We start from the raw sequence: 15,620 nt of genomic DNA, 5'->3' as shown, positions 1-15,620 counted from the left end.
TCAACAAAAAACTACTTTAATTTATTCATTAATGGAAAACTTTTACCATTACCAAAATGTTTATGTATTTATGAGAGCATTTACAAAATATCATCTAAATTTTATTGAAACTCTGTTTCTAAAACTTACATATCTGGGTTTACCTAATTTTTGTTTACTGTGCATTGTGTCTATGTGTGAAGAAACAGATGTTTTTCAGACTAAGTGTAAGTGAGATCTGGTGTCAAAAAAATAATCTGGATCATTTTACAGGGTAAAAAACTTAATCAGAAGTGGGCCTATTTTCTCAGAATTTTTTTTCTCTCTTTTGTTTTTTTTCTCCTTCCTTCCCTCCCTCCAAAGCAGTCTGTAACCTTCTCCTGTTAGCATGGATGCTTTTATGGGCAGTTATACCCATCTGTTTTCTTAAATAGTTACTTCACCTGTAACCTAATAGTCATCTTTTTAAAACAGCTTCAGGCCCTCCTTCAGATATGGCCCAAACTGCTGCCTAGAGAAGCATTAGAATTGTTGGATTTCAATTATCCAGACCAGTATGTCAGAGAATATGCAGTGGGTTGTTTAAAGCAAATGAGGTGAGTATATTGTATTACTTCAGCATGCAAGGGTTTCTGGGGTGAAAAACTGCATTCTGTTTGTTCATAGGAAAAAAAGAAAACAGAGAGGAAAGATGTAAACATACTGCCTGCCATGAGTAGGTGGCCAAAGAAAGTCTAATTTCAAGATAAGCATATTGGCAGCCAAATAAAACCACCTTATTCTGACATCTTGTATTCCGTGATTATTATTTTCTGTCTTGCTAAGAGAACACCAGTGTACCTTTGTCCCAGTGAGGGTTGTGTGTTCACCCCTTTCTTGGGCAAAGGCAGGGAGCAATATAGATTGAGGAGTTTTTAATAACAAAGGGAGAAAATTTTTATAGTATTTGACTATTGTAATACTCCCACCCAGCCACCTCACACTCTATGTCAGGTATTGGCTGTATCATTTAACAGAAGTGTAAGCTGTAGCATATAATAAAAAACCACGGAATTATTGTCTTGTTTATACTTTACAGTAGCCTTCATTATCTGCGGTTCTTCCTTTATCGCATATAATTTTGCTCTTCACTCTAACCTAGGGCAGGATTTCGACAATATTATTATTTGCAGCATTACTGCGTATTTCCTGTCCTTGAATTTAAATTCTTTGTGATAACTAGTCTAATGATTAATTTTTTAACGGTCAAGGCTAGACTTTTGGGGTAAAAATAAAAGAAGAATATTTTGACTTCTTTCAAATGCAAACAAGCACTTTAGCTGCTGGACTACCCTAATAATACTAAATTGTTTCATCTGGAATTATTTCCAGAATCCTTAGTTCTGGCTCTGAAGCAAAATCATTGTGTTCAGTTGGGTGTCAGAAATCAATTTTCAACTTCTTTAAAAAGGCTGATGAAGGCAGCTGGTAAAAACTGTAACCTAAAGGTGATCCTAGTAACTGAAATTAACAAAATACTTGAAAATAAATGTAGCACAGCATATTTGAAAGTTTTTACGAAGTTACTGAAGTTTTTCAGAGTAAGGTGGGGTGAATAGGAGAATTCAGTATTTGCATCTCTGAAGTCTTCAAGTGTCAGACAGAAAAATTTCTACTCTTTCCCTTCTTTCTATTTTAATCAGAGAAGTTGAATTCTGTAGGCCTTTTATAAGACAAAAGATACTCAAATGTAAAAAGTCAATGAATGCTCACATTTATTCTAGAGTAACATAATTGTCAACTGTGAGAGTGGTTTTTTGCAAGGAGAATACAGGATTTCATAGAAAATTATTGGAATGATTTTTATTATGTCAGGATATTACTTGAAGCAATTAACATGGAGGCTTCTCAAAGGTATGTTTATGAACTGTGACTAAATACTTAAATTTGCACTACTGAAGTAGGAGTGATTTGGGCACTGTTTGGTTTTTCAAAGATGATGTACTTCTCCTTAGCCTCTGAAAACCTTCATGTTGTTGCTATGATTTAAAAAACAAAATGAAAAAACTCCAAAACAAACAAACAATCAATTCTGGCTAAATGGATCACTTTGCAGGTGTATCTTAAATTAACAGCTATTAACTGACAAGTAGTAACTTTTAAAGTAATTAATGGAATTGCTTTTGGTGGTCTGAATATACTTCCCTCGTTGCTTTGTAAGTGGAATGACTTTGATAGGTATATGCAATTATTTTTCCTTCTTGTCCATGCCTGCTGCAGAGAACTGCTGAGTTACAGTGGGTCTTTATGTGGTTCCAAAGGTCCAGCCCCTCAATCAGAGGTTGAGTGGTCAAAGGGGGCCAATGTCCAGTCTGAAATAGTTCGAAATAATTAATGCCCCAGGTACTTAACCTAGCACTCGGGCTGAGATCTTGATCTTGTAAAAGTCTATGACAGAATACCAGGTTTTTGCTTACAGATTCTGGTTTTTTTTTGCTTAAGATTCTGTTAGAGGTATAACTTACTGATGAATTGATTGATCTGGCAATTGCAGTAAGTTGTGTATTATTGTCCTTCTCCATGAGACTGAAAAACTGGGGGACACTCTTGCTGTTGAAACAAATCTGTCACTATTGAATCTGTCATATGCATATGAATTTCTAGAATATCACTGATGTAGTTACTCTGTAATTGACTGCTTTTATGTACCTCATTCTAGTGATGAAGAGCTCTCTCAGTATCTTCTTCAACTTGTGCAAGTCCTGAAATACGAACCTTTTCTTGATTGTGCACTCTCCAGATTTCTATTGGAGAGAGCACTCGCTAACAGGAGAATAGGACAGATGTTGTTTTGGCATCTAAGGTAGGAGTTTTTCCCCTTATGTCTTTCTGAAACCTACTGAGTCTGGTTGGACTTTCAAATATGATGTTTTGAGGATTTTTCTCAATGAGCCATTAGTATAGTCCCCTAGAAGTCTTCTTTATGTTTCTTTACCTTTGGCATTTATACATTAGAGCAAGCCTATAATTAAAAACATATTACATGGTTTGAAATATACCATTTGAGGAAAGTATTGCAAACTGCATTCAGTTCTATCTGATAAGTTGGTTTTTATATAACCTTAGTGTTTGTTTTGGCTGTACATGCAGTAAAAGTACAAAATATATACCTCACACTTGGGAAAAATTTATATTGTCACTGAGAGTCTAACAGAAAGTAAAAACTATGTGTCACTGCTACTTTTGATGACCAGTTCCATGAATGGCAGAAATATTTCAGAATGGACAATAGCTTGAATTTCTGTCTTCAAAGTACAATTTATTTTGATATTTCTAAATAAAAAGAGTAAGTACTACATGAAAATGTTTCAGAGGATAGTTGACTCTGGTAGAAGGTTCACTTTATTTCAAAGTATTCACCCTCAGGCAAATTTTGACCTCTCCTTACAAAGATTTGAGGACACGTGGTTTAATGTCAGCCCTGATTGTCAATATCATCTTCTATGACTTATCAGTACTGATAGCTTGAATAAAAGGGTTTCTGAAAGCATCCAGTTGCTGCCTCTTAACATTACTGCCTCTAGAACAGTCCTAGACCTTGAAACAAGTGGCATGCATTGAAACCAGCCAGCCCTCATAGTCTTCAGCACATAAGTGTTCTGTTGTTTCTTAAGAAATCTGGCTTTTTGCTTTATCTATATGACCATGAGGTGTTTCGGCATTTTTTTATTTGGCTTGTTTGTTTTAATGATTTGAAGAATGCTGATCTGTAAATGTTGTGGTCTGAAGAGGAGCTTTTCTTACAGGTCAGAGGTTCACATACCTGCTGTTTCAATACAATTTGGTTTGATACTTGAAGCTTACTGCCGAGGAAGTGTTGCTCATATGAAGGTGCTTGCTAAACAGGTACGGACTTCCCTTCTCCTTTAAATCTTGACTTACGCTAGCTTGTAACGCTTATACTTACTCCATTGCTCCTATGGGTTACCTTAACAAAGTCCATCTGCTGGGCAGTGAGGAAGAGGAGGAAGCATGGGTGTGACCGAAATAAAAGGGCGGAACTGATGGATGATGAAACCATCTTCCCGGTCACAGAAAGCAGCTAGTACTGGGGGGCCTCGAGGTAGGGAGCTGGTTTTGTGGTGTTCTGAGAAGTGCGAGATCCTCTGAGCAATATGTGCGTGTATTCTGGATAGAACAGTAGACTGACTGGATTATTAACTGAAGAAGGGTTTCTGTGCACTTGAAACTTGTGACCTTTTTTCCCCAGTAAATGTAGTTTGTTCAATGGAAACTATTAGCTCTCTATCTAAACTTTATGTAGATGACTCCAGGACTACTTTCCTGCAGCTCTGGCTTTTGTTTAAAGGTGGTGCAAAAACCCCTCGAGATGTAGTATAATGTAGTACTCCCTCGTGTTGAAGTAAACCAAATATTCATTTTAGTGTTAATATAGATGTGTCATTTATAAAAAAAAAAAAAGAAGATATATTTTTGCTTTCAAATACCTTAATAAGTGTGAGAGGTTTGCTTTTAAACACACTAGTAAGTCTATCAGGATCATTAAGAGACACTCATAAATCATGTTTGAAGTCTCTAATGCCATTTTAGCAAGATAATTTAGACTGCGACCATAAAAATCTTTGAAAAATGATCTCTCTCTGGAATTAACGTCTTTGCTGTATCAGACCACAAAGACATAACTCAATAGATACTTGTCTGATGAATGTTATTTCTAACAGTATTGATACTGCCTACATTGAAACTATGTTTTGAAAGGTGTATGGAACAGGAACATAATGTTGTGCTCATTATTACAGTTCACAGGACATTGAAAAGACCATCTCTTACACACGTGTGATTGTTAGTATTATCATCACAATTATAAAAAGATTAGGTGATTAAATGCTTTAAGCAATAGACCTAAGGTCAGTAAAGTTTTTGTGCACTTCACAGGAAGCAAATGTCAGTACAATCAAAGAAGGGGCAAAAAAATTCCCAACTGTGCAAACACGGAAGAAATTCAAAGTAGAAATACTTCAAAAAGTTCCTGTTTGTACAACACGGGTTCCATTTTGTTCCCTTGTCACCGATGTTTGTACAGCTCCTAGCATAGTGGAAAAGCAGAATGCTTTTGGTTTTGACAGATGGTTGACCTGGCAGGTCTCCACTGCCTCAGTTCTATAATCAAACCGCATACAATTTCCACAGCATCCTGCCTGACAGGGTTCAGTCTGTCTGTAGAAGTGGTAAGTTTTGACTCAGCACCTCGTAAGTTAGATTGAAGCTTCCTTGTATAGAAATCGACTTTTCTAATTATTAAATTGATGCTGCTTGCTAGAGAATATGTGTATTACTGAGCGTGTTGTGGCTAGTGCAAATACAGCTGATAGTTATAAGAATTATTTTATATTCAACTGACAAGTTGCTTAGATGTAGGTGCAATGTAGAAATTGTATTTGTTGTATGTGCTATCTCAGTTTGTTATTGAAGGGTTTTTCTCTCTTAGTGTTAGGTACATTTACATTAATAATTTACTTGTTCTCTTAGAAATTATGTACGAGTAGAAAACTTTGCAAAACAGAAGAAGAGGGAGAAAGGGTTAAACCAACCTGTATTGATTGCAAATAATTGCCTTGCCTTTTTACATGTTTTTAAATTAACAATATTGCTTAGATGAGATACTATGGTTTGGAACACCTTAATTGATTAGAACATTTACCTTATGCCCAACTTCAGCAGGATTTTAATGAACAAACATTTACTGAATGTGTGCAATGAAGTATCTATGTCCATAGCTCCTCTCAAGTAATGTTTGATTTTGTTAGAGCTATGAAGCACTCAATATTATTTCTGTTGACTTCAGTATGGATAGAGGCACCTATGTTACATGCTTTGTTGAATTAGTAGATCAAAATTGTATTTTGAAGAAGGAATTTGTGTAAATGTATCATACATTAAAATACCTCATTCATTTTATTGGAAATGTTAAGTCATGCCTTAAAAAATGACTTGAAGCCTAGGAGCTTTTATCCTGTCAATGTCTTAATTACTTAGTAAGATTTCTGGGACATGAGTGACTTAGAAAAAGCTGTTCTCATATTTTTTTCAGAAATGCCACCTCAATTGCCATTTTATTATTTCCATTTCTTAAAAGTTGTAGAATTATTTAATACTTTGTTTTAAAATGGGATTTTGCATTGTATTATGTGTAAAGTTGGAGCAGTAACTTTTAAAGTAAAATATCTCTTTCAGGTGGAAGCCCTTAATAAAATGAAGACTTTAAATAGTCTTATTAAGCTGAATGCCATGAAGCAAAGCAAAGCAAAAGGAAAAGATGCAATGCATACCTGTTTGAAACAAAATGCTTACAGAGAAGCACTTTCTGACCTCCAGTCTCCTCTGAATCCTTCTGTTATACTTTCAGAACTACAGTAAGTTAAGAATGGGTGAATAAAATTCCACCATAACTTTTGCACAGAAACAGTAAAGCAGAAACACACACGTGCTTTAACTTCCTTTGGCTGTATTGTTCAGCAGATATGCTCTCACAGGGAACTTTTTCTATCGTGAGAGAAGATCTGTTGGGAATCTTCCTAAAGGTTAGGAATCCTAACAGTTAAGTTAGATTTTTGTAATCCACCATGAAACTTAACACACTTTTAGTCAATGCATTACCATAGCTAAATGTATTTAAATATAAACCTAAAAGTGAATTAGACTGCATCCCTGGCTTCTCTTTATAACAATAAGCACAAAAGCCACCAAAATTTTAACAGTGCTTAAATATAATGTCTAAAATTTGGTGGGAAGGGATATAAAGAAAACTATTTTTCCTGAAAATGCAGGTGCTTAATTTAAGAATTGGATATGTATATGCCAATCATGGCATCTAATACATTCCATCTGTACCGGATATGTTCATCACTTGGTAAGCATTCATAGCATAGTAGCAGGATGAAAGCAGAGATAACATTAAGTACTTCCAACTGCAAGTCTGCATGTTGTGTTTTGAACAATGTTTAGATATTTTCAGTTGAATTATTCTTATTTGACTAAAACTTTTGTTGTATTTTCTTCTAGTGTTGAGAAGTGTAGATATATGGATTCTAAAATGAAGCCTCTATGGATAGTATACAACAATAAAATGTTTGGAGGAGATCTTGTAGGGATCATCTTTAAAAATGGTGATGGTAAGCATTGCTAAAAATGTTAAATTTTTCCTGTTCCTTCTACATTCACACACTTGCACTGAAGCTGTGTTGCTCTGTATTGCCATAATATAAACATGGTTTACTTTAACATTGGCAAACAAATTAAGCATCATCTTCTGACTGGGTTTCAAAGTATAAACATTATCAGTCGTGGCGATATAATTATGATTAAACCGACTTTAACCTTTAGGCTTGATGAGTATTTTGAGATACATTTTTCTGAAGGCCTTACAAACATTAGAAAGTTTGTCTACAACACACTGAGAAATTGAAGTAGCAGTTTCAACCTTTCATTACAGACCTCCGACAGGACATGTTGACGCTCCAGATTTTGCGTTTGATGGACATACTTTGGAAAGAAGCTGGTCTGGATCTCCGGTAAGGATCTCTCGAGGGCTAGTTTATGTGGATGGAGAGTCCACTTTTAGCAGTGTAAAGCTTTCCTGTTTTTTAAATACCTTCCCTGCTGTCCCCTTTCTAAACATCTGTATCGATGCCCAAAGGTGTCAGCTGTCATAGCCAAGGTGAACAGGCTATAGAAAGCAGTTACCTTAACATGCTATAGAAAGAAGTTACCTTGACTAATTAGATGGCTTCTCTTTATATTTTATTCCCTAGGTGGGCCCACATTACAAAAGAATTTAGCCATGAAAAGAAATAATGGAAGTGAAGTGTAACTTTGGGATTTTTTTTTTATTATCAAGCAGAGTATTTTTCCTGGTGCACCATATCTCTTGTCGTTTATCTGAGTTGCCATGCTGATTATGAATTCCACTGTTCTCTTACATAGTTTTACTGTTTTCATCCTTTGAAAAATGATCTAGATAGAAAGCATTGTATAAGGTCAGGAAACAATTCTTGAGTTAAGGGTCCAGCAAGTGGGTTTTGTATTTTTGTTGTTGTTGTTGTTGTTGTTCGTGTCCGTGACCTTTCCAAACGGAGGTGTTTCATAAATTCCTCATGTAACAAACTTACCTATTCATGGTCACTGGTTTTCCAGGTATATGCAAAAATGGGGACTTAGTGATTATGGGAGTTGCAACTCTAATACACGTGTGCAAGTGAGGTACGAACATAGAACACAGATCTGCTGGCTGAAAGTTAGCTGCTGAGCATTGCATCTGGGATACACCATCAAGAGTCTCTAATGGACAAAGCCCTCTCTAGAAATTAGTCAGTGTTAAGTACTGGCAATTTGGGGGCAGGGGAGTAGGAGTCTTGAGATTCTTTACAATAGAATTTCACTGTCTAGTTGAGATTTACCAGAATTGTGGAATATAGCACAAATACAGGTTCTTCTTTTTAACATTTTCTTATTTCTCTTGGTCTTGCTTCTTAAGGACATGTATGGTTTGTGCTGCCATGGTCACAGGTGAATGTATTACTGTGAAAATAAATTTTTATACTTGCAATCTATTTCCCTACGAAATTTAACAGAGGAATGTCTGTCTTGTATTAATTACATAACAGGCTTCATGAAGATTAAGGTCTTGGGAGAGCAGAGGTTAGTTGCTTGTGCTTCTCTTCTAGGACTCCTGCTGTACAAAAAAAATGTTGATGATTGGGGTTTACTCAGAGTAAACCATGCTCAACTAATCCGATTGCCTTCTTTGAGGGAGGGAACAGTAGACAATGTCCTTACCTTGACTTTAGCAAGGCTTTTGAGTCTGAATCCCATAATAGTCTTGCCTCTTCAGTTAGGATGTTACAGTCTGGGTGGGTGGACACCTACATAGTCTGCCTGGAGGCTGACAAGTGGATTACCACTGGAGTGTACAGGAATTTTTATATTCTTAGCCTTGTCAGTATTCTGCAGTGAAAGACTTTTATTATTTAAGTATGTATGTAAGAAAAAGTACTCCCATCTGGTTTATGCTTACCACCTGCTGATCTCAGTTACCGCATGTTTTCAGTCGTATTTTTGAATCGTGATTAACAGCAGATAGTCATTCAAGAGTAAGACGAGGTTGGCAGCAAAGGTGGTATATTTAAAATCACTACTATATGGGGAAAAAAGTATGTTGCAGCTTCCTTAAAATTTCACTTTTCAATGCCATTTCAATGAACTAGTTGTAACACCACCATTATAAAGTCAGTGGGGGAAAAGCATAATGTCCTAGTGCATTTATAGTAAAAAGGTTTTTATGGTATTGAACTTGCCTGTATTTCATGCTAAAGCTTCCATTTCTGCTTCCTTTGGGCAGGTTTTGTGAGGTTGTAAATTTACAGTGGAAATGAAAATTCATAATTTAAGTATTCTGTTAGGACAGAAATACTCTGAGAAGAATCTTCTCGATTGCTCTGCTGCTCCTCCAAAGCCACTTCTGTCAAAATGATGCAATAAGCCTTTATAAGATATTCTGAGTACAGGGATTTCCAGCATTTGGAAAACTTGTTTCAGAATGATGAGGAGGGTTGTGGGATTTTCATTTTTTTATTAGTTCATTAGTCATGTCTCTAGGGCAATATCTCCTTCTGTGTCAGCCAGTCACTTTTTAATCGGTTGTGACTGCTCCTGTGAGCAGTCCTCTTACTGCTGTGTGCACCAAGACTTGCAGACATTGTGAACAACTTCAATGTATATTCTGAAGTCTTACTTTGCATTCTTTTAATGGTAAAATGCTATTTGGATGTCAAAAAACCTTTTTCAGACTGGAAATATCTATGAATCTTCCAAAGTCTCTTGCAAAGCAGCTTTCTTGCCTTCATATGCTTGCTAAGATAAGCATGACTTCTTTATAGGAATACTAGAGTACTCCAAAGAGAAACAGTAACCAGGCATTGTGCAATGTTATCATACCACCCTCTAGTACATGGGGAACTTTTCCAGCCAAATCTATACACCAGTTTTAACCAATAAAATTCTCAGATTCTAATTTATTCTTTTTAGAAAAATAGTTCTAAAGAGGATACTGAGTGTCACATCATTATAAACCATTTGGAGGCAGTAAATTCAATTTTGTGTTCCTGTGAAACAGCTATAATCTTCTGTGTTTAATTTTAAAGTGTTGTTTATAAGGCTAGAAGGACTTATTTAAATATTACTTGAAATATTTAATTTAAATTCTTTGAGCTCATTTCACATTTTTAGTGGTTCAAGCCTAATACTGGGAGCTTCATAAGGCACATGACATTAGTCTGCACAGATAAGTAGAATTATAAACTTGTTACTTATGTGACTTATGGAAAGATTCCTTTGAGTGAAGTATGGGATAAGGTAGGAATGTGAATAATAAATTGTTTCTGGAAGCATAGATTTGCGCTGAGGTGACTGAATGTGTGTTAAGTTGAACACTGATTTGAGGAAACTTCAGATAATTTATGTCATTATAAATACACTGTGAGGAGACTGATCCAGCATTTAGGGGCAAGGACAACCTCTGGCAGCTGTGGAATCCCACATGAAGGATTCTTTGGTTCCTGCCTTCCCAGAAACTGAGTTTGTGGTTCCAGCCTGGGCCACACACCATGCCTAGCAAACAGGAATAGTGATTAGGAGACATCAAATATGCTTTTCCTGACTAAGGCATTTTTTTAAACTCAACAAAGGAAAACCAAAAAGTGTCTCTGATGTCCAAGATTTTTCTTAAAACTCTCAGAAGAAAAAAAAGTAGAAAGGGGAAGTTCCTGGTGAGAACTGAATTTCTATAATTGGCCCCTTCCATTTATTTACTTAACTGGGAGCATCTTCCTTCCATTCATCCTCTCATAGTTATGATTATAAAATAAAATTCTGGGATTGAGGCAGGGTTACAATCCTATGTCTATCAAAGAGAGATTAACCAGGCAATTGCCAAGGGAAGGCTCTGAAATGGCCTTAATTGAAACCAGCATTGGGCAGAACAGCACTCTGAATGCCTGGAGCATGAGGCCGCAGCGAAGAGGGTAAGACTTTGTGATCTTCATGTTTACGGTCTACATGCCTCTCAAGCAGAGGCAACTCCAAAATGAATTAACAGCAGTGGTAAGGAATTCTGTTGTCTTGTTCATGCGTTGGGACTTGGCTTGATTCTTGTTGCTTGGTTAAGAGGCATGGTGGCAGGCAAAAGAGTAGTGTCAAATAGATCAGCTTTCCTGAAAAATACAACTTCATACAGCTATACCAATGGATGGAATCTTTTCTTCTTGCCCTGTATCATTGTTTAAGACTTTGGTTTCCCTGAAGCTGTTGCTTCCCTTTTTCCTTTTGTGGATGCGTGATGGATTTTGTGTCTTTCAACTTTTTTCCACTAAAGAAAGTTTGGTAACTTCACTCATGTAAAAGCAGGGCTTCCCACTTGTTTCACCAGTGTAAGAGCAGAAGCACTTGCTGTTTGCCTCTCTTTTTCAGTCAGTAATATCTTGCCACAAGCAAATTGTACATCTTCTGTCAAGTGTGGATCAAATGGCAACTCCTGCTATTGAGGAGTTTGGTTGGTTTCGAGGAGTTTAACGAGGAGTTAGGACTGGTTTCCTTATAATTGCACTGCAATCCACAGTCAGTTCTTTAGTAGTAATTTAAAAGAAAATCTTAGCCCAGTCTGTGTCTAAAGCAAGCATGATATTCCCAGTGGGATTTTTCAGCTCTGGAGAGGAACACCAAATATATCTTGGTTTTGAGATCTCCACAGCTGAAGAAGGAGAAAGGTTGGTCGGTTTGTTTGTTTGTTTAACTGTCAACTAATTTGTCTCATGGGTACACTGGCCTCTTTCACACATGGTGTGTTTTGTTGTCTAGGTTCCTGTGTGTGCATTCTGACCACATACCAGAACAAGACCAGGGTTTGTATCGGAAAAGGAAATATGTGTATGAGGGAGGATGCAACAGTGTATGCCAGCAGGCCCTTCATCCTGGGCTATCCCTGGATGGACTGTGGGGTGCACAGCTGAATAAAACTTCATCTGCTTCTCAGCACAGACCCAACCATTAGACATCAAAGACCATCACCCCAGAGGAACACTGCCCTTCTCAGTTAGAGAAGTCTGGCTCAGAGTCAGTTTACCTTAGATGTCAGTCAAGTACCAGAGAGAAAGGAGAAAATCAAAAAAGCATATTCATTAACTAATCCCCATACCTAGTCATTCTAAGGCAAACTATTACCTGAAAACTGAGCAGGAAATAGTTGACCTAAGACATTAGTAAGTATGTGCAGCCAAACTTCATCAGTTCTTTCTTTATCTCTAGTTGTTACTTGTACTTTAAAAATGAGAAATTATGGAACAAACTTAAACAGTATTTATATTGAGGTTGTATCAGCAGAGTGACAGATTGAGACTTTTGGAGGTTCAAACCCCCTGAAAACTTACAACTCTTCAAGTTATTTTGCTTTAAAAAATTCCACATCCGAAATTGTGTGTATGGGCATATTCGTAGTAGATTACATAACTTTCCCTTATTTCTGAGTGATGTTTAAATATTACAAATACACGTCCCAGCAGAGGAGCATAATATCTGTCTTCCCAAGCATGCTGTGTGGTTGGCACTGTTGTACCTCTTAGGAGAGTAACCCTTGTGTCAAAAGGTATTTCTGCTGCTCTACCTATATTACAGCATTGAAATTGTGTTAAGGGAGAAATTAGTAAAGTAATGGAGCAACAGAAAAATCCTAAATTTGTGGAATTTGATCTATGTTGAGTGACCTTTGCTGTGGTAAATTGTAATAAAGGTATTTAGTGCTTGGTTACTTTTTGGACAAATAGTGAGAGCTCTCTAAACTACTTTTTCATTTCACTGCCTATTTATAGTGTGTTATCATTTTCACCTCCCTTAATGTGTATGAAGTCTGATGTTAAGCGGCTGTGTATGAATGAAATCAGTGTTCGCAAATATACTGAAAAATGCATTTGTTGCAAGTCTAAAGAATGTCATTATTTTCAAGTCATTGGACCTGAAGTTACAGAGACTGGTTGATAAATTACCAGAACTTGGTGGTGTATTCGGAAAGATACTGCTTTGGAGAATTAAGCTCTTGAAATACAGAGCGGTATTAAACAGAGTGGAGAATTTTCTGTCCTGCCCAGAATTGCTGTATTGATCTGTCCATGGTCTTTGCTGGCATTAAAAAGCAAGGAGCTTTTTATCCTGCTGACAGATGTTGAAGTCAGAAAGACCAGAATGAGATGGAAAGGGCCCAGAGGATTTGTCCCTAACTTGACTCCTGTCAAACTGTCTCTCTGACAAGGATGTTTTTTCCTCCAGTTGTAAGCACACAGTCCTCAAGGGGCTGAAGGCTTTCATCATTGCTTGCTTTTGAAGGGGAAGTTGTTGGACAAGTGCCCAGTTAAGCTGCAAGTAGGGTGGGTTGAAATGCCGTGGAAGACGGCCAGCATGCACTTTAACCTGGCAATATTTGGCTTACATTTGTCGTGTCGTGATAAGGATGGGCAGTGCTTCCTTGTATCATGAACACTGGTGTTTGGTAATTACAGATACCCTTCTGCTCACTGTGAGAACCCTCTGGTCTAGAGAGCTGGGGCTTTTAATTGGGAAATAGATTAGAATAGAAACGGGAAGAAGGTTCCAAATCAGCAGTTCTTTTTTTGTTTTGAAGTTGAGTGTTCTGTAAATACCCCGTTGAATCAGGTTTTCAGTTTGCTTTGTTGCCGGTAGAGAAGAATACCCCACCATATAGTATTACTACTTGTGCTGCTTTGGTTGTTTGTTATCACTGAGGTAGAGAAATGGTTCAGTTATAGCTATTATGCCAAAATGTTTGATCAATTTCGCTGGGAATTTTATTTATTTTTCTTCTATGGCTTGTGATAATAGGCTGTCAGTTAAGAGATGTGGTTCTGCTGTGTAGCAATCAAAATTAATATCTGTTTTATACATAAATACTGATGACAGCTTCACCAGCAGTGCTTTTTATTTAGATTTATATATACACGCAAATTTTAATGTGTCCTGAAGTTGTTTAATACAGCTTTGTAAATTAGTGAGTGCTAGTCTATAGCTTGTGTACTGCAGTTAAATTTGCATGGGCATCCATCCTCTTATACATGGATCCACAACCAGAACTGAGATAAAATTCTTACCTGAGATACCTAGCACGAGAGTAGACACCTCCAGTTATGATGCAGTGCCTTTGAAAAGTTTGCTTTAAGTTTCCGTTGCATAATTGAGCTCCCATCTGTGTTGCCATTCTGTTTAGCATTTTAAGCATCTGGCGTGAAGAAACGGCTTGGAAAAATACACTTACCTGTTTAGACACATCTCTCCTTGATTTGTATCTTTAACTGTGTCTTATTTTAATGCAATGATATAGTTGTAGGTATTTTCATTAGGGATAGTATATGAATGCACAGGAATGCTCACATAGCAGGTGGGTTAAAAGATGTATTCCTGTTTTTTATTAGGTTTCTATGCTTAAAATTAGTAAGAGTTGGAAAATACTATTTTATATTTAAAAGGATTTCCAACATTTAAAGCTGAAATAGGAAGAATGGGGGGAAAAGGTTAAAATCTGCTTTTTCATTTACACAAATAATTTAGTCTAGAATGAGCATGTGTGTAACACTGTCTGTTTAGCCAGTAAATTAACAAATTAAAACAAAGGGCTCCCTCTATGGTTTCTCCTATAAAATTACAAGTAACTCTTTTCCCTTGTAAAAGGGAAAAATTAGGGCTGCCTTTAATTTCTTTTTTTACATATATGTATGTAATAGGAAAAAATTGTTTTAAATGTATTGCTGGTATTTCAACTTTTCAAGTAATATGTTTATGTTCACATTCCAGAGTTTAATGTTCAAGTTAGCATGAGTATTCAGCCCGCTCCAAATACTGATACCCTAAAACATTCTTACTATTTTTGGTTTTAACGTGAATCTCTGTTTTGTTTCAGGATATTGCCATATGGCTGTCTAGCAACTGGAGATCACTCTGGCCTTATTGAGGCTGTTTCTAGTTCAGAAACCATTGCTGACATTCAGTTAAATAGCAGCAATGTTGCTGCTGCTGCTGCCTTCAACAAAGATGCTCTCTTAAACTGGCTGAAGGAATACAATTTAGGGTAATTTCTGTAGCAATTTTCTCATCTGTAGTGTAAACTACAAAGTTCCTGTAAGTTTCTGTTTTAATATTGAGAACCAAGTGGATCTTCTGGCAGGTTTGTTACCGCTTATTTTTCCAGTATGTCAAATTTTGACTCAGATTCGTGGTGCCCTTGAAATTCAAACAACGATCCAGCTGAAATTCTGACATTTGCAGCATTTTGACTGCATGTTGTTAAGTAAGTTATACAAGGTTTGGCAAACAAAACACACAAACCCAACAAAACTACATGGGTCTCAAGTCTTGATGTTGTTGCCTTTCATAATGTTTGCACCTCTCCTATTTTCTGTAGCTGTGGTTTACAGTATTTTCTCTCAAATAAGTCTAGCTTTACAGCATTCTAAGAGGCTTCTGGTTTAAAGAAGCAAAAATCATTTTTGAGGTCAAGACATGACATGAATTATATTGTTTGTCTTTGT

At 36.6% G+C, this 15,620-nt stretch overlaps 1 protein-coding gene across 5 annotated transcripts in view; it reads left to right on the top strand.

Annotated features, from left to right (window-relative positions):
* The window catches only part of PIK3CB (phosphatidylinositol-4,5-bisphosphate 3-kinase catalytic subunit beta), a 102,354-nt gene that overhangs the window by 81,698 nt on the left and 5,036 nt on the right, over window positions 1-15,620 (top strand). For all 5 annotated transcript variants that reach the window (XM_074912273.1, XM_074912272.1, XM_074912276.1 and 2 more), the window contains 7 exons: window positions 454-575; window positions 2,678-2,821; window positions 3,765-3,864; window positions 6,214-6,392; window positions 7,042-7,151; window positions 7,472-7,550; window positions 14,993-15,160. In XM_074912273.1, the coding sequence (XP_074768374.1) occupies window positions 454-575; window positions 2,678-2,821; window positions 3,765-3,864; window positions 6,214-6,392; window positions 7,042-7,151; window positions 7,472-7,550; window positions 14,993-15,160 (902 nt within the window). The remainder of the gene's footprint in view (window positions 1-453; window positions 576-2,677; window positions 2,822-3,764; window positions 3,865-6,213; window positions 6,393-7,041; window positions 7,152-7,471; window positions 7,551-14,992; window positions 15,161-15,620) is intronic.

This window comes from Athene noctua, chromosome 8 (assembly GCF_965140245.1).
Source record: "Athene noctua chromosome 8, bAthNoc1.hap1.1, whole genome shotgun sequence".
NCBI lineage: Eukaryota > Metazoa > Chordata > Aves > Strigiformes > Strigidae > Athene > Athene noctua.
Note: the sequence above shows the minus strand (reverse complement) of the source record. Positions and strands in the feature narration are given on the sequence as shown.